The sequence below is a fragment of the Pelophylax lessonae genome (assembly GCF_965119305.1).
Source record: "Pelophylax lessonae genome assembly, chromosome: 9".
NCBI lineage: Eukaryota > Metazoa > Chordata > Amphibia > Anura > Ranidae > Pelophylax > Pelophylax lessonae.
The window spans coordinates 238935548-238954548 of record NC_138776.1 but is presented as its reverse complement, the minus strand read 5'-3'; the positions used below and the strand labels follow the sequence as shown (position 1 = coordinate 238954548).

Genomic DNA, 19001 nt, shown 5'->3' with positions numbered 1-19001 from the left:
GAAAAATATTGTTATTTTTTCAAAATTGTCTCTCATTTTTTTGTTTATAGCGCAAAAAGTAAAAATCGCACAGGTGATCAAATACCACCAAAAGAAAGCTCTGTTTGTGGGAAAAAAAGGACGTAAATTTCGTTTGGGTACGGGGTTGCATGACCGCGCAATTGTCAGTTAAAGTCGCACAGTGCCGAATCGCAAAAAGTGGCCCAGACGTAAGACAGCAAAATCCTCCGGTGGTAAAGTGGTTAATATGTAATATATGATATTTAGTTGACTAAAATTTAAAAAAAAATGTTAGTCTTTAGCATAATAACTAAAAGAAAAACAATTATTATACATTTTCTTCAAATGTGAAATTTGTTTATACACAAGCCATACATTAGACCTGAAATGGTGTAGAGGACAGAGGGACCTGGGCGGGAGGGAGAAACAGAACCTCCAAAAAAAAAGGCCCTTGTGAAAGCGCGTTTTTTACGGCTGACCCGATAGGGCAGGGTACATGGGATTCGTATTGGGATTACTGGGGATATGGTTAGGTTGTGGTGCAGCTGCATTCAATTCTGGATGAGCCAAAGTCCCTACTGGCATCGTGTACTTTCCTCCTCCTGGTTGATTTTGGTTTATATTTCCAACCTGGATCGCAGCTGGGTTGTGGTAATCATTTGATATTACAATCACCTACAAAAAAAAAAAAAAAAACAGCACGAAAAGATAAATTAAAATTGGTTTTGGTCTTTTTTTTTTTTTCCTTATTTTATATCTTCTGATAGATGTAATATAGAAAACAAATGTAGCATTTATCAAACTTGGGTAACAAATAATAAGGAACAAAAACAGGAGGTGTCTATATACAGTATCTCACAAAACTGAGTACACCCCTCACATTGTTGGAAATATTTTATTCTATCTTTTCATGTGACAACACTGAAAAAATGACACTTTGCTACAATGTAAAGTAGTGAGTGTACAGCTTGTATAAGTGCCGGTTCACATTAGGTCGCTCCGACTTAGGGGGCGACCTGTGAAGTCGCGTGCAGCGTGACTTCGACGCGACTTGCACGGACTTCATAAAATGAATGTCAATGCAAGTCGCCTCCAGGTCGCCCCGAAGTAGTACAGGACCCTTTTTCTAAGTCGGAGCGACTTGTGTCGCTCCTATTAGAACGGGTCCTGTACTACTCAATGACCGCGACGGTGCACGACTTGCCAGGCTGACCAAGTTGCCTGACAAGTCGTATTAGTGTGAACCGGCACTAACAGTGTATATTTGCTGTCCCCTCAAAATAACTCAACACACAGCCACTAATGTCTAAACCACTGGCAACAAAAGTGAGTACACCCCTAGAGAAGATGTCCAAATTGGGCCCAAAGTGTCAATATTTTGTGTGACCACCATTATTTTCAAGCACTGCCTTAACCCTCTTGGGCATGGAGTTCACCAGAGCTTTACAGGTTGCTGCTAGGGTCCTCTTCCACTCCTCCATGACGAAATCACAGAGCTGGTGGATGTTAGTGACCTTGCATTTTGTTTGAGGATGCCCCACAGATGCTCAATAGGGTTTAGGTTTGGAGACATGCTTGGCCAGTCCATCACCTTTACCCTCAGCTTCTTTAGCAAGGCAGTGTTCGTCTTGGAGGTGTGTTTGGGGTCGTTATTATGTTGGAATACTGCCCTGAAGCCCAGTCTTTGAAGGGAGGGGATCATGCTCTGCTTCAGTATGTCACAGTACATGTTGGCATTCATGGTTCCCTCAATGACCTGTAGCTCCCCAGTGCCGGCAGAACTCATGCAGCCCCAGACCATGACACTCCCACCACCATGCTTGACTGTAGGCAAGACACACTTGTCTTTGTACTCCTCATCTGGTTGCCGCCACACACGCTTTACACAGTTTGAACCAAATAAGTGTATCTTAGTCTCATCAGACCACAGGACATGGTTCCAGTAATCCATGTCCTCAGTCTGCTTGTCTTCAGCAAACAGTTTGTGGGCTTTCTTGTGCATAATTTTCAGAAGAGACTTCCTTCTGGGATGACAGCCATGCAGACCAATTTGATGCAGTGTGCGGCGTATGGTCTGAGCACTGACAGGCTGACCCCCCACCTCTTCAACCTCTGCAGCAATGCTGGCAGCACTCATACATCTATTTCCCAAAGACAACCTCTGGATATGACGTTGAGCATGTGCACTCAACTTCTTTGACAAGGCCTGTTCTGAGTGGAACCTGTCCTGTTAAACAGCTGTATGGTCTTGGCCAGTGTGCTGCAGCTCAGTTTCAGGGTCTTGGCAATCTTCTTATAGCCTAGGCCATCTTTATGTAGAGTAACAATTCTTTTTTTCAGATCCTCAGAGAGTTCTTTGCCATGAGGTGCCATGTTGAACTTCCAGTGACCAGTATGAGTGAGAGCGATAACACCAAATTTAACACACCTGTTCCCCATTAACACCTGAGACCTTGTAACACTAATGGGCCACATGACACCAGGGAGAGAATCTAGCTAATTGGGCCCAATTTGGACATTTCCACTTAGGGGTGTACTCACCCCTAAGTGGAAATGTCCAAATTTTGTTGCCAGCGGTTTAGACATTAATGGCTGTGTGTGGAGTTATTTTGAGGGGACAGCAAATTTACACTCTTATACAAGCTGTACACTCACTACTTTACATTGTAGCAAAGTGTAATTTCTTCAGTGTCGTCACATGAAAAGATATAATGAAATATTTACAAAAATGTGAGGGGTGTACTCACTTTTGTGAGATATTGTATATATACAGTATATTTATATATATATATATACACAAATAAAAACCAGAAGGATTGCTGCACAAAAAGGTCATTTTAATCCAAACATAAAATTACATAATTTGGATTAAAATGACCTTTTTGTGCAGCAACCCCACTGGTTTTCCTTTATATATGGCCTGTGGGAGGGCCTGATTGCTTGCACTTATTCCTACCACCGTTGTGCACCCCACCCCTTGGACTGCATTTTTACTATATATATATATATATATATATATATATATATATATATATATATATATTTGGTAGAGAGGGGGAGGTGTCTCTGCTTTGCATGTTTACATTTCACCTTCAGCTTGAATACACAATATTGAAAGGTAATGTATGTATTGCCCGTCCATCAGAAATTAGATATTGTATTTCTTTTCATACAGTCCTGAAATTTGCACAGCTCTGCCAGACTTGATCTTTTTATGTTACAGTTTCACTTTCATTTTCTCTTACAGGCCTTCTATCCACTCCCAGATTGTGACTGGACAGTGAAATGAGAAGCAGCGGATTATCTCAACTTCCTGTCTCTCTGCTTTCTCTGCCTATCATGCTTCTTGCACCGCAACACACCTGATTGGCTCATTATGTTGCTTCTCCCTTCCCCTCTCTAAGCACTGCTGTACATGGACTGCAAGAGGCTGAAACCAGATCCAATTCAGGAACTAATGGCACTTTTCCACTGCAAGTACCGGCTAGTACCGGCTCGGCTCTACTCGGCCCTGCTTGGCCCAGTTTGCTTTTCCACTGCGGTACCGCATGGTATAGTGTTGGAACGGTTCGGTACGGTATGGTTTGCTTTTCCACTAAAGTAGTACTAAAGTTAAGTGGGTGGGATAACAACGGGGTGGGTGTGATTCTCTGACCAATCAGTGGCTAGTAGTGTTTGCATGCAAAGGATTGTGGGATATGGTACCAGTTTGGTACCTGTTGGAACCACAATCGAGTAGGTACTGTTTTTTCAGAGCCGTACCGTACCGTACCGTTCGGTTCCATGCAGTGGAAAAGCAAACCTATACCGTACCGAACCGTACCGTTCCGACCCTATACCATGCGGTACCGCAGTGGAAAAGCACAAAAGCGTGCCGAGCCGGTACGGTTCTATGCAGTGGAAAAGCGCCATTACAGTGCTTGCATTTAAAAATACACTGGGTAGTGTCAATGGTTCTATAATCCTAATCTCCCTGATCTTGTAATAGGCTCACGGTCATCCCCAGTAATCTGCACAGAGCTTTTGATCAAGTTGCCAGCAGCATGGTATAAAGAATATAGCAAACTTGGTATCACTAGGTGTGTTGCACTAAAGGATAAACTTACATATTTTTGTAGAATGATTTCCTCTCTTTTCCAAGCACAGAAAAACTATATTGCTGGGCAATTGGTATTCTAATCCAGGTAGGTCATGAAGCAGCATAGTTGGGAAATCAGGCTTCCCTTGGCTCTCCAGAGCCTAGGTTCTCCCTAACGAGGGGACCATCTTTTATGTAAAGTTTCACATAACAGCTATCAACTAATGTGTCAGCATGAAGTGAAGCTTAGATTATCTCCTAATATAAGATGGCAGAGATCACATAGACCATAGCTGTGCAGGCTCATCCAGAATAGTAGATAAATCATACATACATATTTAATTATGAGGAAACTAATACGGGTGCAGCTAATGCTTGTGCGCATGTGTCAGCACACAGACAGACTTTGGCCAAGAACAGGCATGCACTGACACCCACCAATCCCAGGATTGGCACCAAGCTGCCTATTTAAAGAAGGCCCTGATGTGTGCTAATCGCTGGATATTCTTCAGCTCCCCTGTGACCTGTTCCAATTGACTGACCTTCCATTGTTGACTGTGACAGGAAGTCAGGTAAATCTGTGGGTGTTGTCACAGACGGGAGATACATTTCTGCCTTGTTTAGACAATTCACCAATTACTATCAGGTGTCGGCTGCAGAGGTTGCCAGAAAGGTTTAAGGACGTTGGAAAGCTTCAGCTATTCAGAATGAGGCAATTAAGGCCTCTATAAGTTATCCAGAGGATGACTACTGATTGCTGCATCCTGAGGCTTTGTGCATTAAGGAGAGCAGTGAGCTGAGAGACTTCTGAAGGTGAGTTGGTGTTGACTTTTTCTGTATGAAAAGAAAACAAATAGACTATTGGTTTTCTGCTGTATGACCAGCAGTGTCTGCCCAGCAGTAGGTTGGGATAGACACCATAGGTAGGTTCCTGTGTTGTGAAGGTAGACGCCCCAAGTGGCCAGGGTTTATTTTATGTTTGTTTGATTGATTTATGCTGTTTGCATGCTTGCACTTGTTTCCAGCAAATTGGAAGAATAAACCATAGACCGTTGTTTTCAACCACTCCTCGGCTGTCTCTCTGTGTAGCGAACCCACCCAAGGGGTCACCCACACCCGCTACCGAGCTAACCCCTTACATTACCCAAATTGCTCCTGACCTTTTACTGCAAATTCTGGATCCTAACCTCGGCTTGTCTCTGATCACGCTCTGCTGTTTCCAGGACTAACCTTGGCTTGTCTCTTGAATACTGCTCCTCTGTATATGACCTTGGCCTGGATACTGACCACATCCCTGCTATAGTTCTGTGCGGACCTTGGCTTGCCTCCTGACCATGTCCCAGATCCTGACGCTAACCTCACTCTTCTTCCAGGTGAACTTCTACATCGTCTCCACACCAAGCTGCCAAGGTTCCTCTTCTGAGTACCATTCTACAGACTACCAACCATGACCCACTCTTGGTATGGTTCCACCACTGCTGGCTACAGCACAAGCTCTACTGTTATCTGCTACCCAATTATCAGCACCCATGCTAATTTGTGCCTTGCGCCTCTGTCTCCATCCTTAGGGGTGCTTTGGCCAGAGCTGCAAGGGAAGCTCTCGTCATTTTGGCCTCCAACCAAGGTACGTGACAGTAATCTGTACTGTAGCTCATAATAGTTTAATATCACCCATGGCTCACATACGCATAGAGGTACACATTATGAGCTGAAATTTCTAATAAATTACATATTCTGTCTGGGTCTGATTTTGCCATTTGAAGCCTATGTCAATAAACTGAAGAGGCTAAGAAGTGACTTTTTTTTTTACTATATAGTACAGTTGGGCAAAAAAGTATTTAGTAAGCCACCAATTGTGCAAGTTCTCCCACTTAAAAAGATGAGAGAGAGGCCTGTAATTTTCATCATAGGTACACTTCAACTATGAGAGACAGAATGGGGGGAAAGAATTCAGGAAATCACATTGTAGGATTTCTAATGAATTAATTGGTAAATTCCTCGGTAAAGTAAGTATTTGGTCACCTACAAACAAGTAAGATTTCTGGCTCTCACAGACCTGTAACTTCTTCTTTAAGAGGCTCCTCTGCCCTCCACTCATTACCTGTATTAATGGTACCTGTTTGAACTTGTGATCAGTATAAAAAGGCACTTTTCCACTGCAAGTACCGGCTCGGCTCTACTCGGCCCTGCTTGGCCCGGTTTGCTTTTCCACTGCTGGTACCGCATGGTACGGTGTTGGAACGGTTCGGTACGGTACGGTATGGTTTGCTTTTCCACTAAAGTAGTACTAAAGTTAAGTGGGTGGGATAACAACGGGGTGGGTGGGATTCTCTGACCAATCAGTGGCTAGTAGTGACTGCATGCAAAGGATTGTGGGATATGGTACCGGGTATGGTACCTCTTGGAACCACAATCAAGGTGGTACTGTTTTTGAGAGCCGTACCGTTCGGTTCCATGCAGTGGAAAAGCGCCGCCGTACCGTACCATACCATACCGAACCGTTCCTACACCATACCATGCGGTACCAGCAGTGGAAAAGCACAAAAGCGAGCCGAACCGTTCGGTTCCATGCAGTGGAAAAGCGCCAAAATACACCAGTCCACAACCTCAAACAGTCACACTCCAAACTCCACTATGGCCAAGACCAAAGAGCTGTCGAAGGACACCAGAAACAAAATTGTAGAACTTCACCAGGCTGGGAAGACTGAATCTGCAATAGGCAAGCAGCTTGGTGTGAAGAAATCAACTGTGGAAGCAATTATTAGAAAATGGAAGACATACAAGACCACTGATAATCTCCCTCGATCTGGGGCTCCACACAAGATCTCACCCCGTGGGGTCAAAATGATCACAAGAACGGTGAGCAAAAATCCCAGAACCACACGGGGGGAACCTAGTGAATGACCTGCAGAGAGCTGGGACCAAAGTAACAAAAGCTACCATCAGTAACACACTACGCCACCAGGGACTCAAATCCCGCAGTGCCAGACGTGTCCCCCTGCTTAAGCCAGTACATGCCCGGGCCCGTCTGAAGTTTGCTAGAGAGCATTTGGATGATTCAGAAGAGGATTGGGAGAATGTCATATGGTCAGATGAAACTAAAGTAGAACTTTTTTGTAAAAACTCAACTCGTCGTGTTTGGAGGAGAAAGAATGCTGAGTTGCATCGAAAGAACACCATACCTACTGTGAAGCATGGGGGTGGAAACATCATGCTTTTCTGCAAAGGGACCCGGACGACTGATCCATGCAAAGGAAAGAATGAATGGGGCCATGTATAGAGAGATTTTCATGGAAAACCTCCTTCCGTCAGCAAGTGCATTGAAGATGAAACGTGGATGGGTCTTTCAGCATGACAATGATCCCAATTCCCAAACACACCGCCCGGGCAACGAAAGAGTGGCTTCGTAAGAACCATTTCAAGGCCCTGGAGTGGCCTAGCCAGTCTCCAGATCTCAACCCCATAGAAAACCTTTGGAGGGAGTTGAAAGTCCGTGTTGCCCAGCGACAGCCCCAAAACATCACTGCTCTAGAGGAGATCTGCATGGAGGAATGGGCCAAAATACCAGCAACAGTGTGTGAAAACCTTGGGAAGACTTACAGAAAATGTTTGACCTCTGTCATTGCCAACAAAGAGTATATAAGAAAGTATTGAGACAAACTTTTGTTATTGACCAAATACTTATTTTTCCACCATAATTTGCAAATAAATTTGTTAAAAATCAGACAATGTGATTTTCGGGATTTTTTTTTCTCATTTTTGTCTCTCATAGTTGAAGTATACCTATGATGAAAATTACAGGCCTTTCTCATCTTTTTAAGTGGGAGAACTTGCACAATTGGCAGCTGACTAAATACTTTTTTGCCCAACTGTATATTGACTGCACATTTTTTCCTCATCTTTAGTAGAAATATGGTCATCTCATGTAAGAGTATTTACGCACTGTCATAAAGTCATATGCCAAGTTAGGACTGAATATACCAGAAAATGTTCCAGATAAAAGAGGTGGGTGCTAAAGGTAGTGCACCTACAGGCAACAGTGGATAAAACATGGCCTGTTTACTCGGTATCTTAGTTGGAATTTGTAATTGGTTTCAGTCAGTTGCACTTTTAAGGCCCCGTTCACATACAAGCGACGCTACTTCGCACCGCGACCTCGGAGCGGCCGACACGGACTTCATAACATTGAAGTCTATGGCGGTCGCCTCCTGGTCGCCCCAAAGAAGCTCCGGACCCTTTTTCTAAGTCGGAGCGACTTGTGTCGCTCCTATTAGAACGGGTCCGCAGCTTCCCTATGGGAGGCGACCTACGGCGACCTGTGAGGCGACCAGGTCGCCTCACAGGTCGCCTTAGTGTGAACGGGGACTAAGTGTATATGTGTTTAACCTGAAACGTTATATCTGTTTTTGCTCTCTTTCAAATACTCTATCAACATAAAGCACAAGGACTTCTTTTTTTAGGCATGCTGTATCCCATTGAAACCTTGGATGAAGCTGTCTGGAAAGTTACTGCTCTGACGTACACACGTTCCGATAATCGTACGACTAATGTTTCGTAATTGTTGCATGTTACTAAAATCAAAACCAACTCTGCGTACAAACCATCAGATTTTCTTCGTACGATTCACTGACCAAGTGTATTTTTCGTAGCTACGTATCGGAAGTGATGTCATATACGTCTGACCCCTGCGTCGTGCAACGTCATTTGACTATTTCCGTGGTATTTGTCGGTTGACTTTTAGCGTACGAATACTGTACTGACGAAACGATTATCGTTCGAGAAGATGTCGTACGACAGAAGTTTTCCTGTTTGTCCCTTCAGATTTTGTTGGACCAACTGTCGTGATCGGCTGTCGAAAGCTGTGTACTAACGATCAGATTATCATGAGATCAGGTCGAAAGCGAGTTTTGTCGTATGATTTTCGGATTTTCGGAACGTGTGTACGGGGCATAAGGCTGATTTAGTAAAGGTAAATAGGCTGTCTACCGTAGACTTATAAGGTATATAAATCGGGGTTGTTCCGGGAAGTTTGGTCTTCTTGGACTTAAAGTTAAATGCTGCTGACTATTTCCATCTTACTCTTCAATGTTTGACAGTTAGGCAGATGGTTTACCAGCTATTGTTCTGTGTCCCATGTAAGAATGCTGGATCTCCTTTTTTTTTTTTTTTGTCTTCTTTATTGCTTTGTTGTTTCTCTCAATGTATGAGGCATGTGTTATATGGCAATGTACGGTTGGGTATTCTAGCCTTATTAACCTTCTACTCCATTATGGCATTGTACTCTGTTTATGAGCCTTAATATGCTGTATTGTCTTGTTTGTTTCCATAAAACATTCCTGATTTGTTAAAATAGGCTGTCTACTTTGCAAGGGAAGCTGCACATTACAAGGGAATTTTCCCCAGAGCTTAGTGAATGCGATGAAAGTTTACCAATCGCGTTCAAGAAAAATAAAAAAACAGCATTTTTGCTTGCTCATGATGAAACGATGGAAGTCATTCACTGAGCTCTGGGGAAAGTTCCGTTACAAAGTGCAACTTCCCTTACAGAACGAACAGTATTTGTCTTTAACCACTTGCCGACCGCCGCACGACTATTTACTGCGGTGGTTAGCCCCTCACAGGCAAAGCGACGTAGGACTACGTCGCTAGCCTGTGAGGCTCTAGGGAGCGAGCACGCGCCGCCGGAGGCGCGTTCCCGCTCCCGCTCGGTCACGGACCCCCGCGCGCGTGTGCCCGGCGGACCCGATGTCCGCCGGGCACGCGCGATCGTCCGTTACACCGGGAGAAAGGCAGGCGGCTAATGTAAACAAAGCCACCTGTCATTCTCCCCTGTGTAAGAATGGAGATCACACGGTTCTGCTATGTAGGACCGTTGATCTCTGTTCTTACACAACAAGCCACATCCAATCACAGTTAGAATCACGCCCCTAGGGACACACTTAACCCCTCCCTCTCAAAAAAAGTTAACCCCTTCACTGCCAGTGTCATTTTTACAGTAACAGTGCATATGTATAGCACTGATTACTGCAGTAATGTCACTGGTAACCCCAAAAGTGTCAAAAATGTCAGTCGAGGGTCCGATCTGTCCGCCACAATGTCGTAGTCCCGCAAAAAAAATTGCAGATCGCCGCCATTACTCGTTAAAAAAAAAACAACAAAAATTACAAAAATCTTTCCCTTAGATAGTAAACGCAATAACTTTTGCGCAAACCAATCAAAATACGCTTTTTGCGATTTTTTTTTTTTTTACCAAACATATGTAGCATAAAACAAATTGGCCTAAAATGTTAAAAAATTTAGATTTTACAATTTTTTTGGGGAATTTCATATAAAAAAATGTGAAAAATATTGTTATTTTTTGCAAAATTGTCGCTCTTTTTTTGTTTATAGCGCATGATCAAAAAACGCACAGGTGATCAAATACCGCCAAAAGAAAGCTCTGTTTGTGGGAAAAAAAAGGACGTCAAATTCGTTTGGGTACAGCGTCGCACGACCGCGCAATTGTCCGTTAAAGTCAAGCAGTGCCGAATCGCAAAATAGGCCCTGGTCAGGAAGGGGGTAAAATCTTCCGGGGCTTAAGTGGTTAATAAGTCATCTCAGTTGACTTGTGTATGTAAATGTCTGCTTGCACTATTGAGCTCTGTAAACAGCCATTTTACAAGAGGTAGCAAGAAGACAAAGGGATATGTAACAAGGAGGCAAGATTTCCACTCTGCTGGCTGCCTTTGAAAAAATCAAATGTTCATAATCAATATTTTATTTTTCAGTTCGGATCATAATGAATAAAAAAATGATCTGCAAAACCACTATACATTCCCTTTAATGTTGTTTAGATACTAGGGTGTAATTGTGATTTGATGGGACCAGACCATTGCTCACCTGAGGAAGAGTTGAGTGATTTTGAAGAGAGCGCCCTCCGTAGACACTGAGTGATACAGATACGCAAAACTCCAAAAGGCTGCCAAGGACCAAAAAGCCAAGGGCCAACTCCCTGAGAATCTGCAGGATGAAGATTCAAAATAATGTACTGATTTACCGCAATGCATACTAAGGAGCGACATAATGCACATTAATATAAGTAATGTAGTGCACAGCAACAATGTGAATCTGGCCTAATGATTTCCCCCCCCATTCTCTTAGTGTAAGCTACATACTGTACTAGGCCAGGAATTATTTTGTGCAAAGGTTGTGCAGTGCCCTACACCCTGGGTTACATGGAGGAAGTGGGGGGGAAGATTTAAAGAGAAACTTCACGAAAGGTTTGTTATTTAATTGGCTCCAATTTACTGCGGCAGGGCCGCCCTTCTGCACGAAACGACGTAGACCTAAATCGGTCGCGCGCCTGCAGCTAGGGGGCTCCCATGTGTGGGGCAGGCGGCTCCGATTGCTGCCTGCCACCCGCGATCAATCCCCGCTGAGAGAGAAGGACGGTCAGCTGTTGTAAACACAGCTGATCGTTCTCCCTGGAATGATCACAGAGCTCCTGTGATCCTGCTATACAGGATCACATGTCTCTATGGTCATTCCACAAGCCACGCCCCCCACAGTTAGAAACACTCCCCTAGGCTCACATTTAGCCCCTTGATCACCCACAGTGTTAACCCCTTCCCTGTCAGTGTCATTATTACAGTAAGGGCTCTTTCAGACGGCCGCTCCGCTGCTTTTCTCCGCTGCGGGACTTTTTTTTTTTTTTTTTCACGGAGCGGATGACATTTGTGTCATCCGCTCCGTGTGCCCGCATATCATCCCATCCGTTTGCGGATGATATGCGGACATAATGTAAGTCTATGGGCATTGCGGATGTCAGCGGATGACACAGCTGACATCCGATTTTCCTTCCTTTCCGTTTCTTACACGGATGAAAAAATAGGGTTCTGTTCCGTTCCAAAAAACGGAACAGAACTGAAAGGAAGAAAATCGGATGTCAGCGGATGGTATTCCGCTGACATCCACAGTGCCATTAACTTACATTATGTCCGCAAATCATCCGCAAAAAAATAGGATGATTTGCGGACAAGCGGAGCGGCCGTGTGAAAGAGCTCTAACAGTGCATATTTTTAGCACTGATTACTGTAGTAATGTCACTGGTCTCCCCAAAAGTGTCAAAAATGTCAGTTAGGGGTTCAATCTGTCCGCCGCAATGTCGCAGTCCCGCAAAAATCACAGATCGCCGCCATTACTATTAAAAAAAAACAATAAAAATGACATTTTTCACTTTCCCGTAGTTAGTAGAAGCGATAACTTTTGCGCAAACCAATCAAAATACGCTTATTGCGATTGCTTTTTTTTTTTTTTTTTACCAAAAATATGTAGCAGAAAACAAATTGGCCTCAAATGTTAAAAAATTTAGATTTTTAATTTTTTTGAGAGTGTTATATAGCAGAATATGAAATATATATATATATATATTTTTTTTTCAGAATTGTCGCTCTTTTTTTGTTTATAGCGCAAAAAATAAAAATCGCAGAAGTGATCAAATACCACCAAAAGAAATCTCTATTTGTGGGGAAAAAAGAACATCAATTTTATTTGGGTACAGTGTCGCTCGACCGTGCAATTGTCTGTTAAATTACAGCAGTGCCGAATCGCAAAATAGGGCCTGGTCAGGAAGGGGGGGTAAAGCCTTCCGGCGCTGAAGTAGTTAATATAAGTGGGTACTAATATTTATAGGTAAAGTTGATCCAGGGAAAATCCGATTGCCTCTCGGGGGATCAGGAAGGAATTTTTTTCCTCTGCTGTAGCAAATTGGATCATTCTTTGCTGGGTTTTTTTTGCCTTCCTCTGGATCAACTGCAGGTATAGGATTGTGTATATGGGATTGTATGGTTGGGGTTTCATTTTTTTTTGTTTTTTATTGGTTGAGCCAGATGGACTTGTCTCTTTTTTCAACCTGACTAACTATGTAACTATTAAAACAACACAATGTAATACTCACAAAAACTTCATCATGGTAGATACTACAGAGATGATCGTAACATGGGGGATTGTAATTATGTATGTGATGTGCAATATCAGCACAGTATAGACCAATGGCGGCCAAGGACACCAGTGAACTAATAATATTCATGGCCAAAGCTCCTTGCACCTGAAAAAATAGGCAGACATTGGGGTTAGTGGATTCACGTTACGTTCACGTCACGTTACGTTCACGTCACGTTCACGTCACGTTACGTCCGTTTCCATCAGCAAAGAGACAATAGAGTATTATAAGTATAATCAAACTTTAATTTAAAGCCGTACCAAAAGCAACAATAGTCTGAAAAATCTGAATATTAAACTTCGCTTCAATTATAAAAGCGAGATAAACCTCGCGCTCAAAAAATATGTGAATAAAGAAAAATGTGAAGCAGACTGCTGCATCTAGAATTTCTGAATAAAGAAACAAATACAAAGTAAAAACTATATAAGGACTGCGCTGCTCTACCTCAACATAAAAATTAAAATGATAAAATGAAACAATATTACTAAAATGTATTAATTTGTCACCCAATGAAACAATAAATAAAAAACAACACAAAATCTCCATACACAGTTTCAAAATGTGTGAAGCACTGATTAAATAGTGATAAAACCTAAAAAAGAAATTCTCATGTGCCAAAAAAAAATAAAAATGTGTTAACAACAAAAATTGTCCATATAAAGTTCCAAAATATAATGCATAAATTTGGGATGGTGAATAACCAAATTTATGTGTTGCTCTAATCCACATATGCCGAAAAAAAGGTATATTCAAGCCTCTTACCAGAAATTCATAATCTCTAAATTATAGGAGATCATGATAAGCATAGGACATTGAGGCAGTGCTGTATCTTGGCCTAGGCCAACAAGGCCCAGGCCTAGGGTGGCACTTTGCAGGGGGGCAGCAAAAAAGCTGCACCCTGCACAAAAACAAACAGGTCCCGCACGAAAAGGGTCTCTGTCGGCTTGTGCTACACTTTTAATATAGGGCCAGTCTTATGGGGTGAATTGGGCCAGAAGGCAGAGTCCAGGAGGCAAATCAGTTTGGCACCCCCATAAAGCGGTCAGTGATGAGGCTGCACTGATAAGGCTGCACAGATAGGCACTGATGAGGCTACGCTGATGGGCACTGATAGATTTGTGGTCTTTGGTTCACAGATGACAGGGCGGGTTGTAAACAGTAAAGGGCGTGGCCTTTACAGGAAGGGGTGGGTCATATGTAAATTAGGGGGTGCACAAGTTTAGTCAGGCCTAGGGCAGCACAAAACCTAAATACACCACTGCATTGAGGACTATCCACGGAAAGTAGATCCCATCATCTACCACACATGTGTCAAACACAAGGCCCGCGGGCCGAATCCGGCCCTCCAGTCCATTTCATGTGGCCCTCGCACCTCTCCTGCAGCTGCAGAAGAGCTCCAGCCCACCTCTTGTCCTCCTCCAGACCCTGTACTTTCTGCTTTCCAGTAATGCCTCTAGCTTCTTCCCATAAGGGGGGTACACTATGATGTAAGGGAGGGCAGGGGACTTGACTTCTGATGGTGGGATGGCTCTTGACATCTTAAGTAAGGGTAGGGAATGCTCTGGACATCTAGTCTTACAGATACAACTGGCACTTTTAAGGGCAATCATAATGCTGATGCGGCCCGCGATTATTTGAGTTTGACACCCCTGATCTATCAGACTGGGGATCTCCTACTTACTTAGCAGCCACTGTTATACAAAGTCCCACCTCCTGGACTGGCTCCTTTGATAGACAGCACACTGGTCCAATGCCGGGACATGTGACGTCTATCATAGGAGCTGGGACTTCGTATAACAGTGGCAGCCGAGTAAGCGGGAGATCCCTGCTCTATGTAATCCGGCAGGTCTATACGCCTAAGGCTGCAGATGGGCACTGATTATGGTGCAATGATGGGTAATGGTGAGGCTGCATTGATGGGCACTGGTGAGGCTGCATTGATGGGCACTGACCCTTATTTTGCTTCAAAGTTCTTGATTTAAAAAAGTATGTTTTTTTCCTGACACTTCCCTCTTAAAATTAAGGTGCATGTTATACGCCAATAAATACAGCATATATATATATATATATATACACACAGTATATATATATATATATATATATAGATATATATATATTTTGTTTTACCATGAAATGTACTTTAAGCCCTGCAAGGCAATATACGCTAGTGTTGGGAAACCTGACATGGTGTCTATTCCACTTTGATCAATAAAGTTTATTCAGTGTCAACTAGGATGGGGTGCTGATTCACTTGAATTTGTAACTGTAGGACAGGACAAGCCCTTCAATTAGCCTACAGAAGGGCTTTAAAGGGTCTGGTTTTCATTTTGAATAATTTGGATATTATACGTGGAATTTTATAAAGTTATAACAACAATTTTATGGCAGTTGTTTCCCTTAAAGTGGAACTTTAGTGGGGAAAAAGAGAAATGCAAACAGGCAGGATTTTGAATGCAGAAGAGACATACTATGCCCTTTCTGCATTCAATTTGCTGACCTGCATGCGCAGCTCAGCGCACAATTTCACAATGCCAAGATGACAGCAGCCAGGGGGAGCACCAGGACATCTCAGTGCTGGATAGAAGGTAAGTATAGTTCCGCTTTAACCACTTCCGCACTGCTCACTAGAGCTCTACTGCGGCAAAGTGGCTCGATAACGTCTGGTGATGTAGACCTACGTCACCAGACATTTCCCTCTCTCGGCGGCGCGCGCGCGCCGCCGGAGGCTCTCTCCCGCTGTATTCAGTCACAGCGGGAGTCGGGCCAGGGGAGGAGAGGCGGCGATCGCCACTGCTCTTCCCCGATCGTCGGGGAATCGAGTCTGGAGATCCGCCTGCTTGTGTAAACACAAGCGGGCGGATCTCCTAAGTGACAGGCAGGGTCAGATTGCAGGGTTCAGCATAGCTGAACCTGCGATCTGTCCTTGTGTCACATAGTCCCCTCCCCCCACACACGTCAGTAAGCACCAGGCATACATTAACCCCTTGAGCACCAATAAAAATTAACCCCTTCCCTGCCAGTGTCATTTTTACAGTAACAGTGCATATATATAGCACTGATTACTATAGTAATGTCACTGGTACCCCCAAAAGTGTCAAAATGTCAGTCAAGGGTCCAATCTGTCCGCCGCAATGTGGCAGTCCCGTAAAAAAAATCGCAGATCGCCGCCATTACTCGTTAAAAAAAAAACACCAAAAATTACAGAAATCTTTCCCTTAGTTAGTAAACGCAATACATTTTGCGCAAACCAATCAAAATAGGCTTATTGCGATTTTTTTTACCAAACATAGGTAGCGGAAAACAAATTGGCCAATAATGTAAAAAAATTTAGATTTTTACATTTTTTTTGGGGGGAATTTCATATAAAAAATGTGAAAAACATTGTTATTTTTTCAAAATTCACGCTCTTTTTTTGTTTATAGCGCAAAAAGTAAAAATCGCACAGGTGATCAAATACCACCAAAAGAAAGCTCTGTTTGTGGGAAAAAAAAGGACGTAAATTTCATTTGGGTACGGTGTCGCCCGACCGCGCAATTGTCAGTTAAAGTCGCACAGTGCCGAATCACAAAAAGTGGCCCAGACGTAAGACAGCAAAATCCTCCGGTGGTAAAGTGGTTAAGAACTACATGAGCCTAATTCAGGCAAACTAATTCCCCATTATGTCCTTTACTTTTGAGTGGCAGCAGATGGCAGTGGACAGATTTGAAAGCCGCTTTTGCACTGAATAGCGTCTAAGGCTCCTCCCACTACGTGTACTGTCAATCAAAAGTAATCATCTCTCAGTTCCCCATCAGTCTCAGCCCACCCCTAGTATAAAACTGCCCACCCCTAGTATAAAACTGCCCACCCCTAGTATAAAACTACCCACCCCTAGTATAAAACTGCCCACCCCTAGTATAAAACTGCCCACCCCTAGTATAAAACTGCCCACCCCTAGTATAAAACTGCCCACCCCTAGTATAAAACTCCTCATCCACGCACTGGTCAGTGAGCCGGGCGCGGTAACAAGGGAGGAAGGAGTGTCCATTATGGACCTTGATGAATAACTGACTTACCTCACAAGGAGAACGCTTGTTCCCAGCTGCTATCGACAAAGATCCTGAAATGATATACTGCAGACAACACAAATGTTATTATACATGTCCATAATATACAAGAACAGCCTATAAACAGATATTTATAGAGTCTTATAGTATATAAACCGATCAGTCATACCTTTATGACCACTGACAGGTTAAGTGAATAACATTGATAATCTAATTTTAATGGCATCTGAAAGTGAGTGGGAAATATTAGGCAGCAAAAGAACATGTTGTCCCTGAAGTTGATGGGTTAAAAGCAAAAAAAAAATGGGTATTACAGTTTGTTGTGTATGGTGTTGCGTAGCTGCAGACTGATCAGGGTGCCCGTGCTGACCCGTGTCCACAGCCGAAAACACCCACAATGGTCATACGAGCATCAGAACTGGACCACAGAGCAATGAAATAAGGTGGTCTGGTCTGATAAATCACGTTTTCTCATTATATGGATGGCTGTGTGTGTGTGCGTCGCTTACCTTTAACGCTGGGCAAAAGGGGCAGCTGCCCAGGGTCCTGTCAGTGTTGGGGGGCCCAAGGCAGGGCGGGTACAGAGGTGGCTGTGGACGGGGGGGATAGAGAGGTGGCTGTGACCAAAGGATACAGAGGTGGCTGTGGACAGGGGAGGAAGGGTACAGAGGTGGCTGTGGACAGGAGGGGGGGGGAGATACAGACGTGGCTGTGGACAGGGGAAACAGAGGTGGCTATGGACAGGGGGGTACAGAGGTGGCTGTGGACAGGGGGGGGGGGTACAGAGGTGGCTGTGGACAGAGGGGGGTACAGAGGTGGCTGTGGACAGGGGGGTACAGAGGTGGCTGTGGACGGGGGGGGGGTACAGAGGTGACTGTGGACAGGGGGGTACAGAAGTGGCTGTGGACAGGGGGGGTACTGAGGTGGCTGTGGACAGGGGAAACAAAGGTGGCTATGGACAGGGGGGTACAGAGGTGGCTGTGGACAGGGGGGGTACAGAGGTGGCTGTGGACAGAGGGGGGTACAGAGGTGGCTGTGGACAGGGGGGGTACAGAGGTGGCTGTGGACGGGGGGGGGGTACAGAGGTGGCTGTGGACAGGGGGTACAGAGGTGGCTGTGGACAGGGGGGGTACAGAGGTGGCTGTGGACGGGGGGGGGGGGGGGTACAGAGGTGACTGTGGACAGGGGGGTACAGAAGTGGCTGTGGACAGGGGGGGTACAGATGTGGCTGTGGACAGGGGAATACAGAGGTGGCTGTGGACAGGGGTGGGGGGGTACAGAGGTGGCTGTGGACAGTGGGGATACAGAGGTGTCTGTGGACAGGGGGGAGATACAGAGGTGGCTGTGGACAGGGGGGGTACAGAGGTGGCTGTGGACAGAGGGGGGTACAGAGGTGGCTGTGGACGGGGGGGGGGGGTACAGAGGTGGCTGTGGACAGAGGGGGTACAGAGGTGTCTGTGGACAGTGGGGGGTAAAGAGGTGGCTGTGGACAGGGGGGGTACAAAGGTGTCTGTGCACAGGGGTGGGGGGGTACAGATGTGGCTGTGGACAGGGGGGGGTACAAAGGTGGCTGTGGATGGGGGGGTACAGAGGTGGCTGTGGACAGGGGGTACAGAGGTGGCTGTGGACAGGGGGGTAATAGAGGTGTCTGTGGATGGGGGGAGGAGATACAGAGGTGGCTGTGGACAGGGGGGTACAGAGGTGGCTATGGGCGGGGGGGGTACAGAGGTGGCAGTGGACAGGGGGGGAATCAGAGGTGGCTGTGGCCAAGGATACAGAGGTGGCTGTGGACAGGAGGGGGAAGGTACAAAGGTGGCAGTGGATGGGGGGGGGGGGGATACAGAGTTGGATGTGGATATGGGGTACAGAGGTGGCTGTGGACAGGTGGGTACAGAGT

At 44.8% G+C, this 19001-nt stretch overlaps 1 protein-coding gene across 1 annotated transcript in view; it reads right to left on the bottom strand.

Moving 5' to 3' along the window:
• Positions 1-468: 468 nt before the first annotated feature.
• LOC309564338 (membrane-spanning 4-domains subfamily A member 4A-like) overlaps positions 469-19001 on the bottom strand; it is a gene marked incomplete at its 3' end in the record, with an annotated part of 49323 nt that continues 30790 nt past the window's right edge. Inside the window, exons 4-7 of the mRNA XM_082268964.1 lie at positions 17114-17170; positions 13014-13163; positions 10958-11077; positions 469-675 (exon numbers count right to left, since the gene is read on the bottom strand). Of these exons, the coding sequence (XP_082125090.1) occupies positions 469-675; positions 10958-11077; positions 13014-13163; positions 17114-17170 (534 nt within the window). The remainder of the gene's footprint in view (positions 676-10957; positions 11078-13013; positions 13164-17113; positions 17171-19001) is intronic.